Source organism: Drosophila arizonae, chromosome 2 (assembly GCF_054131065.1).
Source record: "Drosophila arizonae isolate 15081-1271.41 chromosome 2, UAZ_ARI_1.0, whole genome shotgun sequence".
Lineage (NCBI taxonomy): Eukaryota > Metazoa > Arthropoda > Insecta > Diptera > Drosophilidae > Drosophila > Drosophila arizonae.
The window spans coordinates 34,568,694-34,596,234 of NC_142922.1; the positions used below are offsets into that span (position 1 = coordinate 34,568,694).

Below are 27,541 nucleotides of genomic sequence, written 5' to 3' on the forward strand. Positions count from 1 at the left end.
ACTATTCCACCTTAATTCGAAAACAGCAGGCGATTCAAACGCACTAGTCGCAGAGTATCCTGTCATAAACGACGGCTTTGCATCGGCTTGGGGCTCCTTGTGTGATCGGTTCAAGAATAAGCGGCTGTTAGTCAACAACCAGCTTAAAATCCTGCTCAACCTCTCCAAAGTCACCAAGGAATCAGGCTCGGCTCTCAGAGAGTTGCATGGCACCATTCACAGGTGCGTCACTGCAATCGAGCATGCTCTCTTCAAGTCTAGTGCGCAACAAAAAACGGGGCATGATGCCAAAAAAATTGGAAAATCATCGATAGCTATTGCTATGATCATTGCATCATTGCATTCAAATTACATACATATATAATTTATACAATTTTGACTTTTAATATTCTGTCCCTATGGCTAATTTCCAACCGAATAGCATCAAAAAATACAAAATCGGTTATTATGACTGAACGAATACACTTGACATTGATGGTGTTTAGTTGCGTATTGATCTTTATTCTTCTGAGCCTGGGTTTATATACCCAGACTCATTCATAATTTCAACCCTTAAATCTAGTGCGTCTATTGCTGAGTGTGTAAGGCTCAGCATTGGTCTATTACATATTCTTATCTTATCGCAGAGTTTGTAAGGCTCCGCGCGGGTCTATTAGCTATTCTTATCCTATCGCTGAGGTTGTAAAGCTCAGTGTTCGTCTCTTACATATCTGACTCTGAGGTTGCAAGGGTTGGTGTCCATTTGTCTATTTATAGAGTCCGTACATGTGAGCCTTATCTTTTTCAATGACTTTACTTATTTTTGCCACACTTCCGGCAGTGCTCCGACTGCATTATGTGCTAGCGCTGTCATGACCTAGGCCACAATACGCAATGCTCTCTAACTAAATTAACTAAATTGTGTCTGTCACACAGGTTGGCTGGAAAAAGAACAAACAATTAGTCATAATTGGTATTGGAAATATAGTATCATTTGTGCGACACACATAACAAATAAAGAAACGATCGACTAGCACTTTCTTACTTGTTATGAATTATATTTTTATTCGAAAATTGACACACGATTATCGAGCTCAATAAAATCGATTTTCTCCTCGGCAGTGTACGAAATGTTTGTGCCAATAATATTCAAGTACTTTGGAGGCACTTTAAATAATGATGATTTGATTTTTTTAAATGCCTAATTTCCCGCCACACAGCTAGTTTACAATTTTTCCTGCATTTGGAAGCTGATAGTTGGGGCTATCCACAGACGAATTTGTTACATGAACATGCTGTGTTCGTCAAATATTCGAATGTGCTCGCCGTTCGTGCTCGCATAAAAATAGAAATGTTTCTATCTTACGAACGTTCGTGCGAAGATATTCGAAAATGGATTCGAGTGTTCGCACGAACATTTTCGAACAGTCAACATAGGCCAAAATGAACAGAAAATTTCTTGATTGTTTTCAAAATAAAAGCAAAAACTATAAAAATAAAAACTTTTGCATCATAAAATATGAAGTTGTCCAAGAAAACGACACATTTGATGTCGTCAAAGCAAAAGTAAATTGTCGGCATGCTTCATACAGGCGGGAACTGGAAAAAATAAAAAGAAGCTTCTTTTGTTTCAAATAAAAATTCATTGCCATTAAGCTCGATTTTTTTCTTCCGCTGGCATGTTCACAGTCCAGAATTTTTTTTAAAATGATGTTCGCGTTCGCATAGTTAGTAGGCAAACGCGGCGAACATGTTCGTGTAACAAATTCGACTGTGTATACCCCGCTGATGGTCAGATCTGGCCGGGAAAACGCAAAGTTGGCAGCCCTGGACATCAATATCACTAACTATAAAACACATAGACCGGACAAGTAGTGTAAAGCTTCGTATTCGCTCGGCTCCTAACTTTTAGGTTCGGGATACGAAAATATGGGAACACAAAATCATTTCGCTGCATGCGCTCGACCGAGATGGTCAAATGTTGAACAAAAGATCATGCATACAAACGCATCCACAAGCACGTATATTTATTTATTTATTTATTTCTTAAAGCTATTGACAAAAACGAGAGTCAATTTTAATTTAAACAAGTAAGAAGACTCTAGTCGAGACTGCTCGACTAGGAGATACCCTGAACCCTCTAATCTGATATTCTAATCAGCCTGCACCTCTTTTCGACACACATACATACACACGAACGTATTGGAACGCGATCTGCTAACCGCGACTGCGCTTGAGCTGCGCTGCATTGTGGGCAACATTATACGAATTCATTTGTTGAATAATTTAATTTCTAGAAGTACAATCTTAATGAAAATTTCAGAGCGTAATCAGATGGTGAAAATGTATGTACATTTTAAAGCACAAGTCTCTAGTATTTGAAATACGCCTTTTACAAAGGTGCGGGTCAGGGGGTGGATATAGGGGTGGGGGGTAAATTACAATAAAAATCGAAATTATATAAAATACCAATAAGTCTACATATAAATTTTGAATCTCTAGCTCTAAAGGTGTTGGAGATATAATTAAATAACTAGCTTTTGATAAGGTTTTTGATCGATAATAAAATAAGTAGTTATCGATATATAAAGAAAAACTTGATATGCGCGTGATATACACGGACGTAGGAAACAAATTTGAAGTCTCTAGCTCTTATATATTCATACATACGGACAGACGAACAGACGGACGGACGGACAGACGGATAGGGCTGAATAAACTCAGCTCGTCGCCCTGATCAAGTATATATATACTTTATGGGGTCGGTCACGACTCCTTCTGCCTGTTACATACATTTTAACAAAACCATTATACCCTGATTTCCCATTGAAAATGGATTCAGGGTACAATAATCCAAATTTGGCCGAAAATAAGCCTAAACGGCAACACTGTTCACCAGATCGAAAAAATGCAAATGCTGGGATTTAAAAATGCTACAGGCAGCAAGAACTTCGCACACAGGCATACAAATGCTCATAGTACATGCGGCATACTGTAAGTGTGTGTGTGCATGCTCGTCGTGAAAACATTTTCATTATGCGCACCTACGCTTTCATACCCTTCCAACAAATAATAACGAAAACAAACGGCTTGAAGAATTCGGAATACTCTTCACTCAGAAGGGAAGACATGGGTTCTTGCTGCGACGAAATTTCAATTTTCGTGAGCTGCTGCTTGTGCTCACATGCATACATACATATACATATTTGAGAGAGCAGAGAGCATTGAGAGAGAGAGAGAGAGAGAGCAAGGGAAAAATTGAGCACAGAGTGATCTTTTGTTCAACAGTCGACCATCTCGGCCGAGAGCATGAAGCGAAATGATTTTGTGTTCCCATATTTTCGTAGCCCGACCCTAAAAGTGAGGAACCGAGCAAATACGAAGTGGTCTGGGAACTAAAAAGTGTGCAAAATACCTTACACTACCAGTGTTGCCAATTTTGTTGAGCAAAAAAAGCTGTTTTTAGTGGGAAGATACTTTAAAAAAAGCCGAAATTTTGTGAAAAAAATCGGAAAAAAGCTGATGTTTTTTGCTTTGATTTGATTGATATTTAAATATATTTTTAACAACTTATAATCATGGCATCATTTCTTCAACCACCGCAAGCCGTATCTGTGAAGTTTTATAATATATATATTTTACCTGATGCTTGAAATTCAGTTAAGCATTACAGTATTGATCTGACGAAAAATGTTACCTACTTGGGCATTGCCAAAGAAAGCAATGCAAAAGTGTCCAAGTTCCTAAATTTCTTATATCCTATCAAACCCTTAGAAGACGCTTCTCCACTCAAAACTTTGTAGCGTCTTGAGTAGTTTCCTACTGAATTGGGTGGATGTTTTTTTATTGGGGCTCAATACTATAAATGTTCTCCAAAAATATACATGCATGAAAAGGAATCAACATTTTTCACTATTTGAAAATTTGTCGGCAACCTTAAACACATCAATTCTTGTACTACACGCTATCAAAAGAGTTGCATACATTTTTTAATCAATTCGTTTCATTTACATAGAATCAAAATGTTCGATATTGTTGTTCACAATAAGTTGTTCTGAATTAATTATAAATCATATCCTAGTTTAGTTAGTTCCATATTATTACTGCTTGGTTCGTTCATTGTAAATTGAATTACTGAACTATTTGGTTTTAATTTAACTTCAATGAAGAAAACTTCATTCTTCATACGAATTATCCATACAAAATACGAAAATTTCTTTAATAAATAAAAAAGCGGAAATAAAGCAAATTATTCTTTAAAAAATCCAGAATTCCCGCTGCCCGCTGTTTTGGAATTTTTCCCGCAAACGGCTTTTCAAAAAAGCCAGATTTGATGGGAAAAAAGCTGATATGGCAACACTGCAATTAACCCATTTGAGCACGCTGTGCGCCGGCTATCTTGCATTAGCTATCGCAAAGTATCGATAGATATTGTGTTATGAAAATACTGAAAAAAAAATGGAATATTGAAGTTTTTATAAATGTTCAGAACGCACACTGATTGATTATAAGTCAAACAGAAATAATAAAATGGCCAGACTGTTACTAAAGCATTTTACAATAGCCAACTGGAGGGCATCAGAGGTGCAGCTAGGAAAATCTGTAAGTGCACTACGCACTCTATCCAAATATGTTCTTGTACGTAACATCAGCTTCTTTAATAAACGTAAGTACACGTGCCATTGAAGTATATATGTACATTTACATATATGTACATAGGGATTCATATACATACATACGTGTTGTTTTTGCACATGCAAATGTATGCGTTGTAGGTACATATGAACGTGTATTGCCATATGTATGTATATAATAATTAGAAATTTGTATGTAAGATATGTCATACATACATTTTATTTCATTATTGTTCTGGCTCTTGTGAATTAAACTTTAAACAAATGAATGTACATATATTCAATGATTATTTATTCCATACGACCATTAAAAGACTCAGTAAATTACGCAAACAGCAGAGCTTTGTAGTGACGTCATATGTTATGTACATATATGTACATACTTATTCTCCAAAGTGAAATTAGTATAATGGTTTTGTGCAATGTTCGTCTTGCTGTCCGTCCGCCCGTCTGTTCTTAAGACATATGCATATACATACATATGTACATATGTATATCCGGCGCTATTGAAGCTGCTGACTTTAAATCTGTAACATACATACATACATATGTATGTACATACAGTGGCTCACACCTTATGTTGTGCAGCAGCAAAGTAAAACTTTGAACCGTATTTCCGCTAAACCAGTAAAGATATCCAACAAATTCAAATGAGGTCTTATTTATTGTTTATTTTATTAATGTATTAACTCACTTCATTATTTTTCTATTATAATTAATAACATTTAAAACTAAAGAAAACTAAAGTATCTGGCCTCTTCCATGTCACAGCTTATTTCAATGACTTTATTGTCAAAAAATTAGGATTTTTTTTATACCCTGAACCCATTTTCAATGGGAAATCAGGGTATAATGGTTTTGTTGAAATGTATGTAACAGGGAGATGGAGGCGTGGCAGACCCCACAAAGTATATATATTCTTGATCAGGGTGACGAGCTGAGTTGATTTGGCACTGTCCGTCTGTCCGTATGTATGAACGCGTCGATTTCAGAAGATATAAGAGCTAGAGACTTCAAATTTTTTTTTAAATGTCCGTAATTACAGCGCGCATATCAAGTTTATCATTAAAAATCGATAACTCATCCCGATATTTTTTATCGATAAAAAACCTTATCGAAAACCAGTTATAAAATTATATCTTCTACACCTTTATTGCTACAGTCTCCAAATTTTTAATGTATGCTTATATGCAATTTATACAATTTCGGTTTTTGTTAAAATTAACCCCCCACCTCTAAATTCACCCCCTCACCTTCACTTTTGTAAAAAGCGTATTTCAAATACTAGAGACTTGTGCTTTGGCAATTACATGCATATTCATGTTATAATCATAATCCAAAAGTTTCATGAAGATCCATAAAACAATTAAGTTCTCATAGTAAGCGCACACTGCAGCCCATGCGTGCTTATGCGTGGGTGCTTGTGTGTATATGTGTTTGTGTATGTGTGTGTGTATGCGTTTGTGTGTGTATGCGTGTGTGTGTATGTGTGCCTGTGTGTGCGTACGTGCCTGTGTGTGTGTGCGTGTTTCTTGTGTAAGCTGAAAGACGCGAAAAATTATTGAAATAGCTATTACTCCAAGGGTTCAGGGGATCTCGTAGTCGAGCAGTCTCGACTAGAGCTTTCTTACTTGTTTTACCTTCTTTTTGTTTAATCACCTCTTTTAATCGTGATTTCATCGAGTTAAAAAATTTTCGGGTGATTTCGCTGGAGACAGTTTCATTTGATATTGACCATTTCCGAATGGCCACGCCCAATTTTGCCCACAAATTTTCTATAACGTTTAGGTATGACCACTGTTCCAGATTAACCAGGACTAGTCAATACCCGGTTTATGTTTTTGGTCAATTGCCTGATGTTATCGGGATCTCCCTTCTAGACACAGTTTTTCGGCATTTCGGAGCAAATTCTCCTTTAAAAAGGATACGTACATATTATTGTTCATATTACCATCCATGAAAACTAAGTCTCTAATTCCCGAACCCGACTTGCCGGTCCAGCCATGCAACAGCGACTGCTATAGCTCATATTTGGTTTTAGGTGCTGATCTTAGAGCTCGGTATTTGCTTAGCGGCAATCATATTGGAACTCATCCGACGATTTAAATTTCGACTCAAAGAATTTTTAAGATTCTGTCATAATTAATTAATTTTCTGTTTTTTTTGGAAAAAAAAAAAAAAAAAAAAAAAAAACTGGATGGTAACTTTAAGAAAGCAATCTGGCATGCCCAAATAAATATTATATTGCCCCCTAAATTCATAGTAATCCATTGAAACGGGCCTGCTGAAAATAATAGGTACACTCCATTTCTTCAGGCCGAATAAGAATGATTTCTTTTATTGTTATCAAACAGAAAGTAACCTTCCTACAGATGTTTAAAGTAAAACAAGTAAGAAGGCTCTAGTCGAGACTGCTCGACTAGAAGATACCCTGAACCCTCTAATTTGATATTCTAATCAGTCTGCACTTCTTTTCGACACACATACATACGCACGTTTTAGAACGTGCTCTGCTAACTGCGCAGTAAGCAGCGACTGCGCTTGGGCTGCGCTGTAGTGTGGGCAACATTATAAGAATTTATTAGAATAATTTAATTTCTAGACGTACAATCTTAATAAAATCATATGGTGAAAATGTATGTACATTCCAAAGCACACGTCTCTAGTACTTGAAATACGTATTTCACAAAGGTAAGGGTGTGGGGGTGGATATAGGGGTGGGGGGTAAATTACAAAAAAAAAATCGAAATTATATAAAATACCAATAAGTCTACATTTAAAATTTGCAAGCTCTAGCTCTAAAGGTGTAGGAGATATATATTAAATAAATAGCTTTCGATAAGGTTTTTGATCGATAATAAAATATCTGGAGTATTTATCGATATAAAAAGGAAAACTTGATATGCGCGTGATATACACGGACCACGGACCAAGTCTCTAGCTCTTATATCTTCTGAGATCGACGCGTTCATACATACGGACGGACGGACAGATGGACAGGGCCAAATCGACTCAGCTCGTCGCCCTGATCAAGAATATATATACTATGTGGGGTCTGCCACGCCTCCTTCTGCCTGTAACATACTTTTAACAAAACCATTATACCCTGATTTCCCATTTTCAATGGGTTCAGGGTATACAAAAAAAGATCACTATAATATGTAGATGGGTCGAAATATTAATTATTCGAGTGAGGAACGCAGAATTGCTAAAAACCTTAGGAATGGCAAATCTTTGCGTGAAATTGCGAAACTGATGAACAGATCTCTTAACGTTGTGCAAAATGCTTTAAAGATGCACAATAAAATGGGAACACGTGGAAGTCCATCGAAAACCACACTAGAACTGGACCGACGCATTATAAGGATTGCAACCTTTCCGACCCTTTCAAATCTTCAAAGGTCCTTGATTCCGTAATAGATAATACATATGGCTAAACTACCAGGCCGTATCGTAAAAAATGGTTGCTTTGATGCGCACCAAAAATTTTATGATGATGCAAAATTTTGCTACAGACCACATCACCTGGGAAGGATCTGAAGTCAAAAAAGTGGCGTATTATCCTATTTAAAACGAAACAAAAATGGGGCATTATAGAAATAACTATTCCAGGCATGTAAGACTCCTTAAAGATAAAGAATTTGATCCTCGCTTCACAAAAAAAAAAAAAAAAAAAAAAAACAAGTAAGAAAGCTCTAGTTGAGACTGCTCGACTACGAGATCCCCTGAACCCTTGGAGCAATAGATATTTCAATAATTTTTCGCGTCTCTCAGCTTACACAAGAAACACGCACACACACACACAGGCAAGTACGCACACACAGGCATACATACACACACACGCATACAGACACAAACGCATACACACCACACATACACACACACATACACAAATATATACACACACAAGTGAGGGTGAGGGGGTGAATTTAGAGGTGGGGGGTAAATTTTAACAAAAACCGAAATTGTATAAATTGCATATAAGCATACATTAAAAATTTGGAGACTCTAGAAATAAAGGTGTAGAAGATATAATTTGATAACTGGTTTTCGATAAGGTTTTTTATCGATAAAAAAGATCGGGCTGAGTTATCGATTTTTATACCCTGAACCCATTGAAAATGGGAAATCAGGGTATAATGGTTTTGTTGAAATGTATGTAACAGGCAGAAGGAGGCGTGGCAGACCCCACAAAGTATATATATTCTTGATCAGGGCGACGAGCTGAGTCGATTTGGCCCTGTCCGTCTGTCTGTCTGTCCGTCTGTCCGTATGTTTGAACGCGTCGATTTCCGAAGATATAAGAGCTAGAGACTTGAATTTTTTTTTTAAATGACTGTATATACAGCGCGGACGTCGAGTTTGCTTTTAAAATTCGATAAATCATCCCGTTATGTTTTTATCGAGTAAAAACATTCAAGTTCAAATCAGATGCCACTATAGCTAATTGTGAATGATTTTTCTTTTTTTTAAATTTCTCAAATATTCAATATAATATGTAGATCATATGCTGAAAGTTTCATTAAATTCCGTCCAGTCAAAAATTAATAAAAAATAATCAAATATTTGGCCAATTAACAAACGCACGTGCAGCAGCTACAACAAAAACATTCGCTGAATCACATCAGCTGTTTGTTTCGTTTAGTTTTGGTAGATGGCGCAGCAGCAGTGAATCAATTTGAGTTTTGCCAGCGCCACTAGCAGGAGTGGGGTGGCCTAGTGTGTTAGCTGCATGACGCTCGATCGAGAGGTCGCGGTTCGAATCCCGATCGATGCAACTGATGTTAACTTTTTTAATTGTTTCAAAATATTTTTATATTTTATTAAATGAGTTTGGTATTTTATTTATATTTTTAAATACATCGAAATTGAAATTTCAGCCATACCAAATGAACATTTTTATTTGTTGGGTTCAGGGTAGTATCTAGTCGAGCACTCTCGACTAGAGTTTTCTTACTTGTTAATGATAAACTTGATATCCGCGCGGTAATTACGGACATTTAAAAACAAATTTGAAGTCTCTTCTGAAATCGACGCGTTCATACATACGGACAGACGGACAGACAGACGGACAGGGCCAAATCAACTCGTCACCCTGATCAAGAATATATATACTTTGTGGGGTCTGCCACGCCTCCTTCTCCCTGTTACATACATTTCAACAAAACCATTATACCCTGATTTCCCATTGAAAATGGGTTCAGGGTATAAAAATAGTGAAGCATGGCGGTGGAAACATTATGGCGTGGGGTTGCTTCTGTATCGTCTGATTCTCCTAATATCTGACGTTATGAGAGTAGCAGACTATAGGGATATTCTCGAAAATAGAATGCTACCATATGCTGAGGATAACATGCCTCTGCGCTGGGCCCGAGACACTCGTCTACAATAGTATAAACTTGGCTCGAGGTTAGTAAGGTGGACACTTTCGCTTAGCCCAGTCATTCTCCTGATCTGAATCCAACCGAAAACGTGTGTAGTGCATTGAAAAAGCAGATGGTAAAAAAAGTGTGATAATAAACAAATAATGGACTGTGTCCAAGAAACCTGGAGGAAGATTACGAATGAGACTTGCCAAGCTTTAATTAGGAGTATGTCCAATCAGATAGAAAAATTGTTTTGAAAATAAAAGGGGATATAAAGGATCTTGATCCAAAAATAAAATAGCAAAAGATTTTGAATGATTTAAAATAATTTTTTTTTCTTCCAAATTTACTTATTTTGTATTAATATATATAATATATATTAATATATAAGGGCAGTAAAAAAAATGTTTTGCGAAAATAAACTCAAAAAAGTTTAGTTTTAAGGGGAGTACCTATTATTTTCATCATGAGTGTATATGGGTCGGATTGGAAGCAACATGCGTGGCGCCCACCTAATACCAAAGACGTGGTCTCAATGTTCAAATGTGTGTATATTCCAAGCGTAAGTCTCAGTACTTAAAATATGTTTTTTACAAATTGTGGGTGAGGAGGGCGTGGTATCCAAAATCTGTAAATAACAAAATATGTGTATTCATAATATTTTATCTCTCCAGCTGCACTTCCAGTCGCCTTTGCAGTCTCCGCAGTGGAAATATTATCCATTGGATATCTGTTGATGTATTTCCAAAGGTACTCACCGTTGATGTCGATGTGGAAGATATGGCAGCAATTCTCGTTAGCTCATCATCTTTTAAAAACTTTAAAGCCTAGAGACTTCAGATTTACTATGGATATACAGTTGATCGATACGAAGATTTTGTAATTTACAGATTTTGAATACCACGCCCCATTCGCCCCCAATTTGTAAAAAACGCATTTCAAGTACTAGAGCCTTTTGCTTAGGAATATACACACATTTTCACCATATGATCACGCTCTCAAAGTTTTATTAAGATTGTACGTCTACAAGAGTAATTATTCAACTAATAAATTCTCATAGTATTGTCCACACTGCAGCGCAGCCTAAGCTACTAAGCTGCTAGGTGCGCGGTCAGCAGAGCGTGTGATTATACGTTCGTGTGGATGCGTGTGTATGATTAGAATATCAGCGTAGAGGGTTCAGGGTATCTCCTAGTCGAGCAGTTTCGACTAGACCCTTCTTACTTGTTTCTACCTAAAAGACTGGCTCGAACCACTTGGAAAAAACATTTCTTGCTAAGATATTTCCGATGTCATTTCCAAAATTGATCGTAGTCTATGGTGGTTGACAATTTATATTATATATATATATATTTTCTTTTTAAAATATTAATGTTGCTTGTTGTTTTTATAGAGACATTTTTCCATGTGGCTAGAAAAAACTCTTAAATATACTTCCTCCTGCTCAAACGACCATTAGCGATTGAAGTATTCTGAATATAACACATTCGGCTCGAAGGAACATAACAAAAATCGAAATTTTATAAAATTCATATGGGACTAAAGATGTAGGAAACATAATTTTATAACTGATTTTTCGTTAACGTTTCCAATCTATAATAAAATAAGTAAGAAAGCTCTAGTCGAAACTGCTCGACTACGAGATCCCCTGAACTCTTTGAGCAACTGATATTTCAATAATTATTCCCACAAGCACACACGCACACACACATATATACGCACGCACGCATAAACAGTCATTGGCCGCAGTGTAGGCTTACTATGGAAATTTAATTGTTTAATAATTTTTCTTGTGGATGTATCTTCTTCATGAAACTTTCAGATCATCATTATTATATGAATATGCATGCAAAGCACATGTCTTTAGTACAATATTTGAAATACGCCTTTTACAAAGGGTGAGGGGGTGAATATAGGAGTGGCGGGTAAATTTTGACAAAAATCGAAAATCTATAAAATACATATGAATCTACATTTAAAATTTGGAGACTCTAGCCTTAAAGATGTAGCAGATATAAATTTATTACGGGTTTTCGTCAATGTCGATAACAAAATAACAGAGCAAGTTATCGATTTTTGAAGCAAATCTCGATATCCGCTTGGTATACACGGACCTTGGAAAAATTTTCAATTCTCTAGCTCCTATATCTTCTAAAATCGACGCGTTCATACATACGGACGGACAGACAGACGGACAGGGCCAAATCAACTCAGCTCGTCGCCCTGATTAAGAATATATATACTATGTGGGGTCTGCCACACCTCCTTCTGCCTGATACATACATTTCAACAAAACCATTATACCCTGATTTCCCATTGAAAACGGGTTCAGGGTATAACAAGTAAGAACGATTATATAGCGCTACTTTCAAGTCTTTAGTGCGTAATAAAAAGCAGGGCCTGATCCCATTAAAGTTGAGAAATCATCGATAGCCTTTCCCTTTTATATCTAGTACATCTTTGGAGCTAGAATCTATAATTACATACATTTATACAATTTGTTATGTTTTGGATACCGGCTCCATGCTAGCAGCAGGTCAGCGCAATTTTCCTATACATGTTCTGAATGTCATCATTTATTCTCTGCGTACAAACAAAAGCGCGCCTTCAAGCATATTCTAAAAATTGCGATTGATTTCTGGATTTCCAGACGCTCTGTTATGAAGTTATTCTATTTTAATTACTAGTTGATTAAGTTCAAAACCTCCATGATGTTATGTTTTGTCATACATATTTCTGTTTTTATACTCATTCACGAAAGTGAAATGGTAAATCGTGAAAAAATGCATTTTCTACAGTATTAGAGCTAAACTTGGTTACTAAATTGCTTATGGGATATGAATGGGCGGTAACGGCCGACTGCAACGTTCTCGTTTGTAACTAATCTATCAAATTTTACTAATATAAACTTATTTTACATTTTATAATACAGTGCTTATAATTATAGCTTACAAAGCAACTTAAACTTTGAACCAATTTTAACAACATTTTTAAGGTTTTTCAAAAATAAATTTTACAATACTGTTGGAGTGGTGGCGTCGCCGATAAGTAAAAAGACCGGGGTGTAATTTCCTAATCTTTATTGGAGGATGAGAGCTGTGTCGGTCGTATAAAGTGTATGTAATATATGTATGTATGCCAGGATAGGCAAGTGACAAGTAGTCGCGAGACGAAGTACTCAGCGGGCGCTAAGTACCGCGAACCAGTAGGAGAACTGGGTGATGTTATTAACAGAATGCTGTTAACAACATAACATTGTGTGGTGCGGGAGGAGCAATTCTTGTTAATGGGATCTGGCATTAACATACTCCCCCCCCCCTTGCAAGGATTGCAAATTAAGACGTCGTGTCCAAGCTGGAGACCTCTTGCTGTGCGGATCAAGGTCGTCAGCGGAGCTGTGACCGCCTGTTTAGGAGTCGAGGCGGAGAGACGTGCTGATCCCTGGAGATGCAGGAGCGTGTGGTGATTCTGGCCACACGTTTTGCAACGTCCCTTGCTTCGGCAGGATTGCCCGGAGTGCTCGTGAGCCAAGCAGTTCGTACAGTACTTATGTGTAAGTACCGCACGCATCCGCTTCTCCCCTGAAAGGCCCAGAAAACGCTGGCAATCCCGGAGACCGTGGGCTCCTGGGCACACGCGGCACTGGAAGGAATTGGTACCGCGTGGCTTGCTGCTTTCTGATGACGGCGTCTTTATCTGGAAGATCGAATGAGTTGGAGGTAGAATTACTTGCTCGTTAGGACACAACATGGAGGTTAGTTTGACAGCACGAGGAGGACGAGGATTGGGTTGAAATGATGGGCCTGAATGAAGAATATCATTCAGTGCTGGACGAAGAGCCTTGAAACCGACCCTCACTTTCGGAGTGGTGCTGTTTGGAGCTCGGAATGGAAGAGCTTCGTCAGATGATACGGTTGGCGGAGACTCAAGTTTCGCCTCTTCCGAAACGGAAACCTGAGTTGTGAAGGAGGAGACCGTTCCTGGTATCATCTGTGAAAGTGGGCCTGTCAGTACCCAACCGAAAACAGTCTCCAGACCTATAAGAGGCCCACAAATATTAGGGTGATAACCTCCCTGAATGATAGTCGGAAGGATATCCGCGCCTATCAGGACATCAATTTCCGCACTCTTGTAGAACTCGGGGTCAGCTAGCTGAATTTTCGGAAGTTTGTTTAACAAGAGTTGCGGAACTGGGGACGAAGGGATGTTACCAGCCAGATTTGGAACGACGAGAGCAGAAGCCTTGATTCGCATTCTCGGCTTCATCGGTGAGCCAATATCAAAGTTGCATACCTTGTGTGCCTCAGCTGTCACTGCTTGATTCAGGCCGGAGACCTGAGTATGCACGGACTTGAATGGCAACTTGATTTTTCGGAACAGTCGCTCAGAAATGAAAGTCGCTTCGGACCCTGAGTCGACTAAAGCACGGGCGGGATAAGTTGCGCCGAAATGGCATATATTAATCACCGCCGTGCCGAGGAGGACACCTCGTGTGTTGGCAGCCAGATACGTTTGGACGTTGGACATAACTGGAGTACGAGTCGGAGCTATAGCTGTTGCGGAGGCAGCAGCGGTCCGAAGAGTATTGTCCCTATGGAGTAGGGTGTTATGTCGACCATTGCACGTGAAACAGTTGTGAGTACTGGTACACTCTCGTAACTGGTGACCTTTAGCGAAACAGTTTAGACAAAGCTTCTTCGATTTTATGTAAGTTTCTCGTTCATGAATGGATAGTTGGAGAAACTGATGGCAGAATCGGATTGGATGATTCTCTCTTGAACACAGATCGCACCTTGTGCCGATTGTGTCCACTTGCGTTCTGAACGAGTTCAGTCGTTCGGGAAGGGCAGGGTTCGCAGATCTCGGAATTGAGTTCGGAACTTTTGGAACAGAACGGTCACCTTCCATAGCTTCAAGAGCACGAGCGCGCTCGCTAAGGAAGTGACTGACGTCCTGCCAGGCTGGGATTTCTGTTTTTCGTTTCAATGAATGCTCCCAGAGAGAACGAGTTTGTTCCGGCAAATTTGAAGTGCACAGGAACACAAGAATGCAATCCCAACTTTCAGTGGATATCTGAGCATGCTCGATTGCCGTGACACATCTGTGCATAGTGCTATGCAACTCTCTGAGAGCCGAGCCTGACTCCTTGGTGATCTTGGAAAGGTTGAGAAGAGTTTTAAGCTGACTGTTGACTAACAGCCGCTTATTCTCAAACCGATCACACAAAGAGACCCAAGCCGATGCAAAGCCTTCATTTGTGAGAGGATACTCTGCGACTAGTGCGTTTGCATCGCCTGCTGTTTTTGAATTAAGGTGGAATAGCTTTTCCACCGGAGTTAAACACGGATTGTTTATGTAGATCGCAGTAAAAAGATCGCGGAATGTTGGCCAGCGCAAGTAGTCGCCGTGGAACACTTCCATGTCAACGGGTGGAAGGCGACAGCCTTCAGACGTGGCGAAAGGAGCGGACATAGGAGCGGGCGGTGTACTCGATGCGGAAAGTGCGTCGATCTGTACACCCAGATGGGTCGTACACCGCTCGTAGACAGTGTAGCAGTTGTCGAATTTGGCCTCCGTGGCTTCAACTTCGCCACTGCTCGCCCCTTGGCTCAATGCTCTGGCACAGACCTTATATTGCTGCTCAGCATCATCCCACAATGCCTTGACCCGATCTCGACGGATCTCGAAGGCCCGGAGCTGAGCCGCCTGGGTGGCATTAGAGTCTCCGGGACCGTCAATGCGCGACTCAAACTTGATGAGCCTATCCGCAGCCGAGATGAAGTCAGACAACGACATTTTAGACGGACTGGCGGGCTTTATACTGGATCGGGTGACGACCGGACTACGCTTGAAAGTGCTGCTTGTCTGCGGTTTCCCGGACGGAATGGGTGATGCAGAGGCACTGCGCTTGATCAGACGCGAAGCTGGTACACTAAGTTGCGCTCGACCCGAACGATCAGACATGGATGCTAACTAGAAGTTAGCTGCTGGAAATTTCTGATATGGAGACAGAAATTCACTCAAAGAGCAAAGTAATTCAGTTGACAAGAGCAAGAAAGTTGTCAACTGAACGTAGAGCAAATTGGAAAAGAATTATTGCCTTGTTAAGCAAGTAAAGCGAAAACAAAGAAGAAGAAGAGGCAAAAAAGTTTAATTTATTTAATTAGGATAAATTAAATAACCAAATTCTTAATTTGAAATTCGACTTTGTAATTAATTATTGTAATTAGGATAAATTTAATAATTAAAAGGGTGGCTTTATATTTTGCTTTACAATGGCTCTTTGAAATACGATAAATACTGATCGTGACACAACTATCGTCAGAAATTGTGGCGGCCGGTGATAGTTATTGAAAATGTTATCGATACTAGTGACGATCTCAGCTGCTTGGACACAAAACAAAACAACCAATTTAACAATTTAAGTTTATTATTTTGTAAATGTGTCGTGTATATGTATGTGGAAGTTGCAATTGTGAATTTACATATATGTTAATTGTGTTGCTTGGCTATTTGTACGCCATATGTTGTCATATGTGCATACATGGATGTGTATGTATGTATGAGCGTATGTTCGTACAAACAGAAGAAAGCGGACACACAATTAGCAAATAAATAAATAATACAAGTAGAAATAATTATGCTTGGAGGATTAATTATTAAATTGCAAAATAAAACTATTAAAAATAACAAAGGATATTGTGTTTTATTTAATAGTTAAGCGAGGAGCATGTACATATATATGTATGTATATATGCCACTCTGCAGCCGGCGAATGTGCGGATGTGTGAAAAGGCAGAATATGTAAATAAATTTATTAAACGATCAACAAAGGATATTGTTCTTCTCGTGTTAATAAATATTAATCGGATTTAAACACAGCTTAATACATATCTATATATATAAGAATATATACATATAGGCATGTAGTCGAAATATTGCTAGATTAGTACATATATATGTATATACAAGGGAAGGCGGATGAGAGGTGCCAGTGTATTTATGCATATATATATGTATGTACTACTCTAGACAAGAATGGGGTACTTATCTCGACGGCCGATGGAATGCTGGTGTGAAGGTGGATGAAGATCCGGCTCGAAGGACCAAATGTTGGAGTGGTGGCGTCGCCGATAAGTAAAAAGACCGGGGTGTAATTTCCTAATCTTTATTGGAGGATGAGAGCTGTGTCGGTCGTATAAAGTGTATGTAATATATGTATGTATGCCAGGATAGGCAAGTGACAAGTAGTCGCGAGACGAAGTACTCAGCGGGCGCTAAGTACCGCGAACCAGTAGGAGAACTGGGTGATGTTATTAACAGAATGCTGTTAACAACATAACATTGTGTGGTGCGGGAGGAGCAATTCTTGTTAATGGGATCTGGCATTAACAAATACTTTGTTGACAGGAGCATGTTTAGTAGAATAGACTGAAATTTGTGTTCAAAATATATGCATTTTCTGTATCATAATTATAGCCCTCAGTAACAAATTTGAGTTTAACTGCGGAACAGACTTTTGGCTTTAAATAAATGTAGATAGTTTTTAAGAGATGCCGCTTGAAAATCAATTATCTGATTATTAAAATGGGCGTATTTTTTCACTTTTTGAGTCAGGAGAGTCTATTTCGAGTACCTTACGAATTTTGAAAAGAAGTCGACTTGTAATTACAATTTTTTTGCGCGATAAACGCAAAATTATTACCAAAGCCAGCAATAGCTCAAGCGCTTGTACAGTTTTGACCTCAAATGTGGGCGGATCTATGTCAGCGATGACTGTTTGGCGAGTACTTAAAAGCTCAGGGATAATAAATAGGTCTAAACTAACCAAAGCACTCATTTTGCTAAGTCGCCACAAGGTTGCTCGACTTGATTTTGCTGAAAGACATACTGCGACCGATCTGACATGTGCGATTTTGAATCATCCTCTATTGGCTTACAGTATGTTTACAAATTTTTACCCTAACAGGTTATATTTTCTGATGGGAAAGTTAAATCTAGATGGTCCTGATGGGTTTGATTTTATTGGCATGATTTGAGAAAGTATCCTATGACTTTGGAGGTGGCTCTTTCATGATTTGGGGAACAGTTTGTTTGTTAGACTCATTCAAAAAGTGAAAGAGTATATTGATTTTGTGCAATGTCCGTCTTGCTGTCCGTCCATCTGTCCGTATGAACGCAATCTATTTCGGCGCTATTGAAGCTAGAGACTTGAAATTTGAAACACATAATCGTGTATATCTCCGATATATAGTGTTAAAATTTTCCCGATCCACCCACTAGGGGCGTGGCAAGAGCTAGAAAGCTGAAATTTGGTATGTAGGTCCGCGAACTGAAGATATAGTGATTTTTTAAATTCTGCTATATTTTGGACGACATTGATGCCTGAGACCTCAAATTTAGTATATATGCTCGGGCTGATCACCCAAGACCAAAAAATTTTGTCGGATATATGTCCGCCAACAGGTAGCGTGGCAAAACGCAAAAGCTTATATCTCCTACAGTTTAAGATCTAGAAGCTTCAAATTTAGATAGTTGAGTTACTGGTAGCCTCCTCTATCGATGCCTCAAAAATAATTTTTACGCCTCTTTAGGGGCGTGGCATATCGAAAAATACCCTGCAATTTTCACATTTTTTGAGCGTAGGAATTCAAATTTTTCCTTTAGGTTACCGGTTGCTCGATCTAAGAACTGGCCAAAAATGAGGAGTCTACGGCCACTAGGGGCGTGGCAATCGGCATTTATATGCGTCATCCATCTATTTATGTATTTGTACACATAAATAGGCTTAATAGGCATTGATAGCACGGAAGGAAACATTTTTTATAAAATTAAGCTAAAATAACAAAAAAATTTGCAAGTTACAAAAACGAATTTTCCGCGGGATTTGAATTCGCAGCCAAGCCCGAAAAGCATGTTCATGTCAAAATATCTAAAATAAATATCGCCGGCGCTTCAGCCTACAGCACCACCGCGTCGATTCGATCAACAGTAGTTAAAAAGAAATCACATTATTGTTATGACGCCACATAGCAAAGAAAAGCCAGTGTAGCGGCTGGAAATTTAAAAACAATGCAAAGACAAATCAATCGCAGCGAGATTCTTCAAATATGCTATGTGTACATACATACAAATATACAAATGAGTGCGTGTATAAGGCTGGAATGCTTGATACTATGCGTGCAGACTTACATATGTAAATATATTTGAGGGCTATTTAAGAAGAAACACATTTAAACTTATAAAATTATTCGACTAAGAAAAAGGAGTGCCATTCATTCAAGCTCGCACCTTCCCAATAAAATTCTATTTTATAAAAAACGAAATATGTATGAAAAAAAAAAGGAAAAACACCGAAGAGGTTCGAACCTCCTACTCTAACATTACTTGCGTCGCCTTTAGCACCCGCACCACTGCTTTGCTTGACCAGCCAGTTGCTAAAATAGAATAGCTTATTAAGAGACCGTCATCAGACAAAACTACAGTAATGGCTAGAAAGTCCAGAAATCAATCGAAATTCTAAGAATGTGAGAAAAGGCGCGCTTCTGTCTGTACGCATAGAATAGACGATGAGTGTGTGCACATGTATAGGAAAATCGCGCTAATCTGCTGCTAGCTTGAAGCCGGTATCCAATATATGGATATAAATATATATTATTAAAAGTCAAAAGTGTATGTAATTTGAATGCAATGATGCAATGATAATAGCAATAGCTATCGATGATTTACCAATTTTAATGGGATCATGCCCTGTTTTTTGTTGCGCACTAGACTTGGAAATTGCACTATATACTCTGGTTGACAGCATTTGGGCTGTGAATGAGTCTTCTGCAATCGGTATCGCCCGACTGAAACGTTCTTACTTGTTTTGAACCTTGGAATTGAAATTTGTAAGGGAATTACGTGAGAAACCAATAGTTTCTCAACAGGATAATGCCAGAATCCACGTGAGGAGACGTACAAAGGAGTATTTGGAGGAATGTCATGTTGCTGTTCTGGCCAGAATATTCTTCAGATCTCGACCCGATAGAAAATGTCTGGAGTAATCTTGCAAAACGGGTGTATGCCAAAAATCGCCAATTGGAGTCACTGTAAAATCTTAAAACACAAATTCTAAATAAATGGCAAAATTTCGAAAAGGGCCTTTTATTAAATTTAGTGGCTTTCGGATTTTTTGGACCAAAACATGAAATAGTGCTATAACTTTAATACAGGAAATGGGAGCTGTTTTTCTTTGTTTTTTACTTCTTTTTAAGAAATCGCTAATTTTAAGTGAAAAAGTTTTTACCAATTTTTATCAATTATGAATTGAAATATTGAACTACTATTTTTTTTAAGATTTTAGGGAAATATGTCATTTGGGAAAAATTTTCAGCCCTTTCGATTAAATGGATTATAAGTGGGCTATAATTATGATAAGCATTGTACATCTCAAAATATTGAGACACAAAGCCGAACAAATGCAAAAGTTCTGTTTTGAGCATTTCTACTTCACAATTTGTTATTATTATTGAGACACTATGCAATGAAATGAAACATTATTTGTAATAGATTGCCTCTTAGAGTTTCGCTTTAATCTGCGGATGAACTGTTAATTTAAAAAGCGACTTACACTTGCTCGCAGAACTCTGCGTGCACTTGCAAACAAACCCCTATTTTTAAGTTTACATGTATATTGTATTTACGTGTGTGTGTGTGTGTGTGTGTTTGTGTGTGTGTGTGTGTGTGTGTGTGTTTGTGTGTGTGTGTGTGTGCACATATCAAGTTATAAGTGTTGGAGCACTTTTACACAACTCTCTTTTATATATATAGATATGTATAAGTTTGCCTGTGAGCACAAACAGCAGCTTACAAAAATTCTTCTGTGTGAAGACTATTCCGAACTCTTCAAACCGTTTGCCATGCTCGTTGGTGCGCATAAAGAAAATGTTTTCGTGTCGAGCATGCACACACACACTTATAGTATGCTACATGTACCCAGTGGCGGAAATGCCCATTATTTTATCCATTACTCATGGATTACTTGTCGCCTATGTGCATGAAAAGATCGATTACAAGCTCCATTACTTTCTTAACAAATTGCCGCGTTTTCTACCGGGTGCATGAAATAATTCAATTTTGTAATGCAGAAAGTAATGAAGTGACGAAGTTTCATTCGGTTGTCAATTAGCCAAGCGTATATTTTTATACTTATTTACGAAAATGAATTAGCATATTGGTTTTGGGCAATGTCCGTCTTACTGTCCGTCCGTCTATCCGTATTAATGCAATCTATTTCGGCGCTATTGAAGCTAGAGACTTGAAATTTGGAACACATACTCGTGTATATATCCGATATATAAAGTGTTAAAATTTTCCCGATCCGCCCACTAGGGGCGTGGCAAATCGGACCTGAACATATGGTGATTTTTTAAATTCTGCTATATTTTGAACACTATTGATGCCAGAGACCTCAAATTTTGTATATATACTCGGGCTGATCACCCAAGATCGAAAAGTCGGGTCGGATATATGTCCCCCACAGGGGGCGTGGCAAACCGCAAAAGCTGATATCTCCTAAAGTATAATAGATAGAAGCTTCAAATTTAGATAGTTAAGTTACCAGTAACCTCCTCTATCGATGACCCAAAAATAATTTTTATGCCTTTTTAGGGGCTTTGCATATCGAAAAATACCCTGTAATTTTCACATTTTTTGATCAAAAATGAGGTGTCTACGCCTAGTGTGGGCATGGCAAATCGGAAAAAACTGTATTTTCTACAGTATTAGAGCGAAACATAACTACTAAATTGTTGATGGGATGTGAATGACTATTTCTCAGCCGGTAACGCCCGACTGCAACGTTTTTACTTGTTTTTAATATTGTAATGCAGAAATTCCGCAGCCTGAATCAAAATCGCTTATATACCCGCAACTTATTTTCCCACTATATAATATGGCTTACATCTGTGCATTGTAATTGCAGAAATAATTGATTACTAATTGAAATATAGAAACGATTGAGTAATGTAGCATTTATTATTTAAATTGATAATAATTATAATTTAATATGTCGTATTAGTAAAATATTATTTACAATCTTAAAATCCAAATTCATTCGGTCTATATTTACATAACTATATATTAATTTATTGTTTTATTTTATGTGGTAAAATTTTCTCTTCGCCAGCCAACCTTTCTGAGCCCGCAAGCAAACAGTTCCTAATAGTTAGCTCTTTTTGGTCACCCTTCGGTTTTGATAGCATCTGTTAATTAAACATTACTAATTTGTTGTCATTAAATATAAAGTTAAGGTGATTTATACATACCAGATAGAGCATATTTATATTTATACCTCACTGCGAAATACAACAGAATCAGAAAAGTGACGCGTCGCGGAAGAAAAAACGAAAACAGAAATCATCACACAATTATGCACTTGTATTTACACTCATTAACACTATACACACAAAAGGAATAGGCGCAGACAAAGAAACTAAATAAAAGAAGGGACACATTCCATACACAAAACGAAATAAACAAAAAAAAAAAAAAAAAAAAAAAAAAAACGAAGTTGAGAACAGCTCGATTCTTTCGTATGAGTAGTCGTTTTTATTTTGTACATTAAAAACGCGCTGAAAAAAATCTCATAGGTAATGCATTACTTTACGTCTCGTATGTAATGCATTATTTCGACCGACCTCATTCACTTCGTCGCCATTGGGTATTTATATCTCTCTTTGTTGTAATTTATTCTCCGTCCCTATATCCATCCCTCTTCCTTATCTTTGTAAAAGACGTATTTCATACATTTGAGACTTGTATATACGCTATACACGCACTTTATTGTTGTATTAACGACCTGAAAGCTTTATGAACATGTTCATCAACAAGAAAAGTTATTAAACAATTAAATTCCCATAGTAAGCCCACATTTCTGCCAATGCGTGTTCTTCTGTGTGTGTGTTTCTTGTGTAAGCAGAAAGACTTGAAGAATTATTGTGATTTCGTCGAGCAGTCTCGACTAGAGCTTGCTTACTTGTTAATAATTCTTTTCATAGTCTCAATAGTATCATTGACTATATTTTGCTGTGAAGTATGGCAAAGGTGGCCGGACTGGCAAATTAAATACCCCCCTCGGGTTAGTGATACGAGCCCAAACCACTATTAATTCGAACAGCATGTTTTTTTTGCAGTGCGCAATGTTTAACACACTATCCTGTCAATACTACTAAAGATAACACATAACAATGCATTTCGTCTTAAAGAGAATGTTATTCTCTTCGTGATGAAAAAAAAAATAATGCTCTCTTTCCAACAACAACAAAAATGAGTAATTTACTAAAACGGTATACTTAAGCGATAAGAAAAAATTGACTACTATTAATTCGAGCCCTGCGTAAGCTTACCTTAATCTCAAGAAGAGCAAAACAAAAGCAACTAATGTAACGGAATCACTATCTAGTTATGGATCTGCAAATAATGTCACAATACAGCATGCAAAAAAATTTTAGAATTGCTGCAGATCAGTGAAAGTTTAGCAACGATGGTGCGTGGTAAACCAATTTGTAAAAAAATCAGAGTATTGATTAAGGATTATTTTGAATTTGGAAAGACACTTACGGAGATAAGCAAGCAATTAAATTTGCCTAAGTCGTCTGTTGCGAATAGAGGCCGAACATCAGCAAAAACACCGCGCGACAAAAGACAACTGGCCAAAATTGTTAAGGCTGATCGTCGCCAATCTTTAAGAAATTAGGCTTCTAAGTGGTCGCAGACAATTGGCAAAACTGTCCACCGAGAGTGGACTCGACTGCAATTAAAAAGTATTGGATATGGGCTCGGGAGAGGATGTCTTGGACTCAAAGGCAATGGGATACCACCATATTCAGCGATGAAGCTAAATTTGATGTTAGTGTCGGCGATACGAGAAAACGCGTCATCCGTAAAAAGTCAGAAACATATCATAAAGACTGCCTTAAAAGAACAACAAAGTTTCCTGCGAGCACTATGGTATGGGGATGTATGTCTGCCAAGGGATTAGGAAGAAGTCATTTCATTGAAGGGACACTCAATGCTGAAAAATATATTAATATTTTACAAGATAGTTTGTTGCCATCAATACCAAAACTATCAGATTGCGGTGAATTCGCACACAGCTAAGGGAACCAAAAATTGGCTGCAATATAATCAATTAAATTGGCCAGCAAATAGTCCAGATCTAAGCCCAATGGAAAATATTTGGTGGCTAATAAAAACCCAGCTTCGAAATGAGTCACAACGGAATATTGCTGATTCGAAAATCAAGTTGCAGGAGATGTGGGACTCAATTTCTCAAGAGCATTGCAAAACTTTGTTAAAATCAATGCCAAAACGAGTTAAATGTGTAATTCAGGCCAAGGGCGGCGTTACACAATTCTAATATTAATTAAATTATTGTTTTGGGTATGATAGTAAATCACATTACGCAGCGTTCGAATTAATAGTGGTCAATTTTTTCTTATTTCTTAAGTATACCGTTTTAGTAAATTACTCATATTTTTGTTGTTGTTGGAAAGAAAGCATTATTTTTTTTTTCATCATGAAGAGAATAAAATTCTCTTTAAGATGAAATGCATTGGTATGTTTTGGTGTGTTAAACATTGCGCACTGCAAAAAAACATGCTTTTCGAATTAATAGTGGTTTGAGCTCGTACTATTGTCATTACATGCTGTAGTTTTTGTAGGCTTTTTAATTTTAGGTGACTCTAGTTATACCCGGAACCATTGAAAATGAGAAGTCAGGGTATAATGGTTTTGTTGAAATGTATGTAACAGGCAGAAGGAGGCGTGGCAGACCCCACAAAGTATATATATTCTTAATCAGGGCGACGAGCTGACTCGATTTGGCCCTGTCTGTCAGTATGTATGAACGCGTCGATTTCAGAAGATATAAGAGCTAGAGACTTCAAATTTGATTTAAAATGTCCGTATATATGCCGCGGATATCGAGTTTTATTTTCGTTATGTTTCCCTCTTCTTTTTTTTCCATCTCTGGTTATTCATATACTAATACATATAGGCACAATTATTTCGCTTTAAAATGGCATTTCTTACCCTCTTTAATTTTAGCATTTCCATTATTATTTGTGGGAAGAATATAACAGTTGCTTCATGTTACACAAATCTAAAGACGCGCATTTCGACTTACAAAAGTTACACTGTTATTTGGCAGCATTCTAAAATGTTTGTTTTAAGCATTCGTTATCTTTTCTTATTACATAAAATTGAAATACATTCAAATTAAAAGTATGTGTATTTTTGCATAGTGTTGTGTGCTTATCAAAATTTTGTTTTGTATTATTGTTTGCAGTACCTGCCGAAGATATCTGGCGTGGGGTGACAGCAGTAAGCAACGCTGGAAAGAAAAGAGGTCGTGGAAAAGGAACTGGAAAAAAAGTTGCAAAGGATTTGAACAGAGGCCAAACAATCGGGCTCGGCAAAAAAAATTTCATTTGGCCTGGTCTTAATGCACCAATTATACGAGGAAACGAAATTACGCATCAACAAAAACAATTTGAAAACATGGATAGAGAAAACAGCATCATTAGTTTGCGTGACTCAATGGGAAATTTCAAACTCATGAAATTAAATCCAATAGATCGAGGTTGGTCGGGAACAAAAATGCCAGGTCGTAGCATTGGGCCACCAGATGCAGTTGGAGAAGAGAATTTTAAGTTATTCGATACGCGTGTATTAGAGAATAAAATAGTATTTATAATGAAAGGCAATATGGGGAGAAAAAGACGATACTCTGTTCTATCTGTCACAGGAAATAAAAATGGATTAGCTGGATTCGCAACAGCTAAAGCGCCTGAAGTTCGAACCGCCCTGCGGAAATCAAGAAATCGTTCGGGACAGAAACTTATTAGCATTGACCTTTATGAAAATAGAACTATTAATCATGATTTTTATACTGCCTTTGGTAAAACTAAAATTTTTGTATTTAAAAAACCGGAAGGGTATGGTTTAGTATGTCACAGGGCAATACAAACGATTTGCAAAGTTATAGGGATACAGGACCTATATGCAAAAATTGAAGGCTCAACAAATCTTCAGCACATTGTGAAAGCATTTTTTATCGGGCTCATGCGACAGAAATCATATAACGATATAGCGAATGAAACTAAATTGCATGTTGTTGAACGTCAAATGGCAAAGAATGGATTTACAGAAATTAAAGCAAGTCCCGTCCAAGATTTACAGATTTCCGAGAATAATCGATTTATCGATTTTATGCAGTTCACTTTGGGAAATAAAATTGTATTAAGGAAAAAAAAAATACCCCCTTATTATGTAAACTCTAAAGGTCATCATTTATTTGAATGTAAAGCAGAACGATTTAGAAATCAATCAAATGTTCGCTTGCACAAATTGGTAAATTGTTATATGTAAACATAATAAAACGTTACGCAACATATGTATACTTTGAATAAACATTTTTTGCTGTAATATAGTAAATCATTACGCAAAACAAGAGTGAAATTGGATATTCTGTTGGGGAAAAACGGTAACTCATTCTTCTACATTTAAAAGTGCTTCAGCGATATTACGTTCTATTATTTCTATTCTATTATTTCGCCACTATGGTCTAGCAAAGTGTGGAGGCACCCAGCGCATATACCATACCACCCATACCATATTTTCATTGGCCGCTTGAAAACGTTTACTCTAGATAGATAGATCGTTTCACATCTATATGAATATTAAAAACATAGGTACTACCACTAATCATAGAACCACTAACCAAAAAACACATAGACCGGACACGCAGTGTAGCTTTTTGCACACCTCTTTTTCGAGCATTGCGACCGACACAACTTCGTATTTGCTCGGCTCCTTCCATTTAAGGTCGGGCTACGAAAATATACGAAAGCTGAATCATTTCACTTCATGCACTCGACCGAGATGGTCGACTTTTGAACAAAAAATGCCTCTACTCAGTGGCAGAAATGCCCATTATTATGTCCATTAGTCATGGATTAATTCTCGCTTGTGTGCATGAAGAGACCGATTACAGGCTCCATTGCTTTCCTAACAAATGACCGCGTTTTCTACCGACTGCATGAAATAATTGTATTGTGTAATGCAAAAAGAAATGAAGTGATGAAGTTTCTTTCGGCTCTCCATTACCTAAGCGTATACTTTATATACTCATTCATGAAAGTGAAATGAGTATATTAGTTTTCTGCAATGTCCGTCTTGTTGTGCGTATGAACGCAGTTTATTTCGGCGCTATTGAAGCTAGAGACTGCTAAATAGCTGATGGGATGTGAATGAATATTCCGCAGTCGGTAACGCCCGACTGCAACGTTCTTAATTGTTATACCCTGAACCCATTGAAAATGGGAAATCGGGGTATAATGGTTTTGTTGAAATGGCAGAAGGAGGCGTGGCAGAGCCCACAAAGTATATATATTCTTGATCTTGAGATGGTCAACTTTTGAACAAAAGATCCCTCTATGCTCAATGTTTCCCTTGCTCTCTCTCTCTCTCTCTCTCTCTCGATGCTCTCTGCTCTCTCGAATGTGTATATGTATGTAT

General features: G+C 37.7%; 1 protein-coding gene and 2 long non-coding RNA genes across 3 annotated transcripts; 1 reads left to right on the forward strand and 2 right to left on the reverse strand.

Moving 5' to 3' along the window:
* Positions 1 to 480: 480 nt before the first annotated feature.
* On the reverse strand, positions 481 to 1,227 carry LOC149270958 (uncharacterized). The gene is made up of 2 exons (XR_016268879.1): positions 1,025 to 1,227; positions 481 to 920 (listed from the first exon to the last, which is right to left on the reverse strand). It is a non-coding gene; the product is annotated as an uncharacterized LOC149270958 (long non-coding RNA).
* A 3,139-nt stretch (positions 1,228 to 4,366) lies between these two features.
* Positions 4,367 to 26,476, forward strand: mRpS5 (mitochondrial ribosomal protein S5). The gene is made up of 2 exons (XM_089463310.1): positions 4,367 to 4,645; positions 25,311 to 26,476. Exons 1-2 carry the CDS (start codon positions 4,510 to 4,512, stop codon positions 26,390 to 26,392), a joined length of 1,218 nt encoding a protein of 405 aa, XP_089319436.1. The 5' UTR covers positions 4,367 to 4,509; the 3' UTR covers positions 26,393 to 26,476.
* Positions 4,464 to 5,392, reverse strand: LOC149270959 (uncharacterized). Its single transcript, XR_016268875.1, has 2 exons — positions 5,308 to 5,392; positions 4,464 to 5,232 (listed from the first exon to the last, which is right to left on the reverse strand). It is a non-coding gene; the product is annotated as an uncharacterized LOC149270959 (long non-coding RNA).
* Positions 26,477 to 27,541: the final 1,065 nt, after the last annotated feature.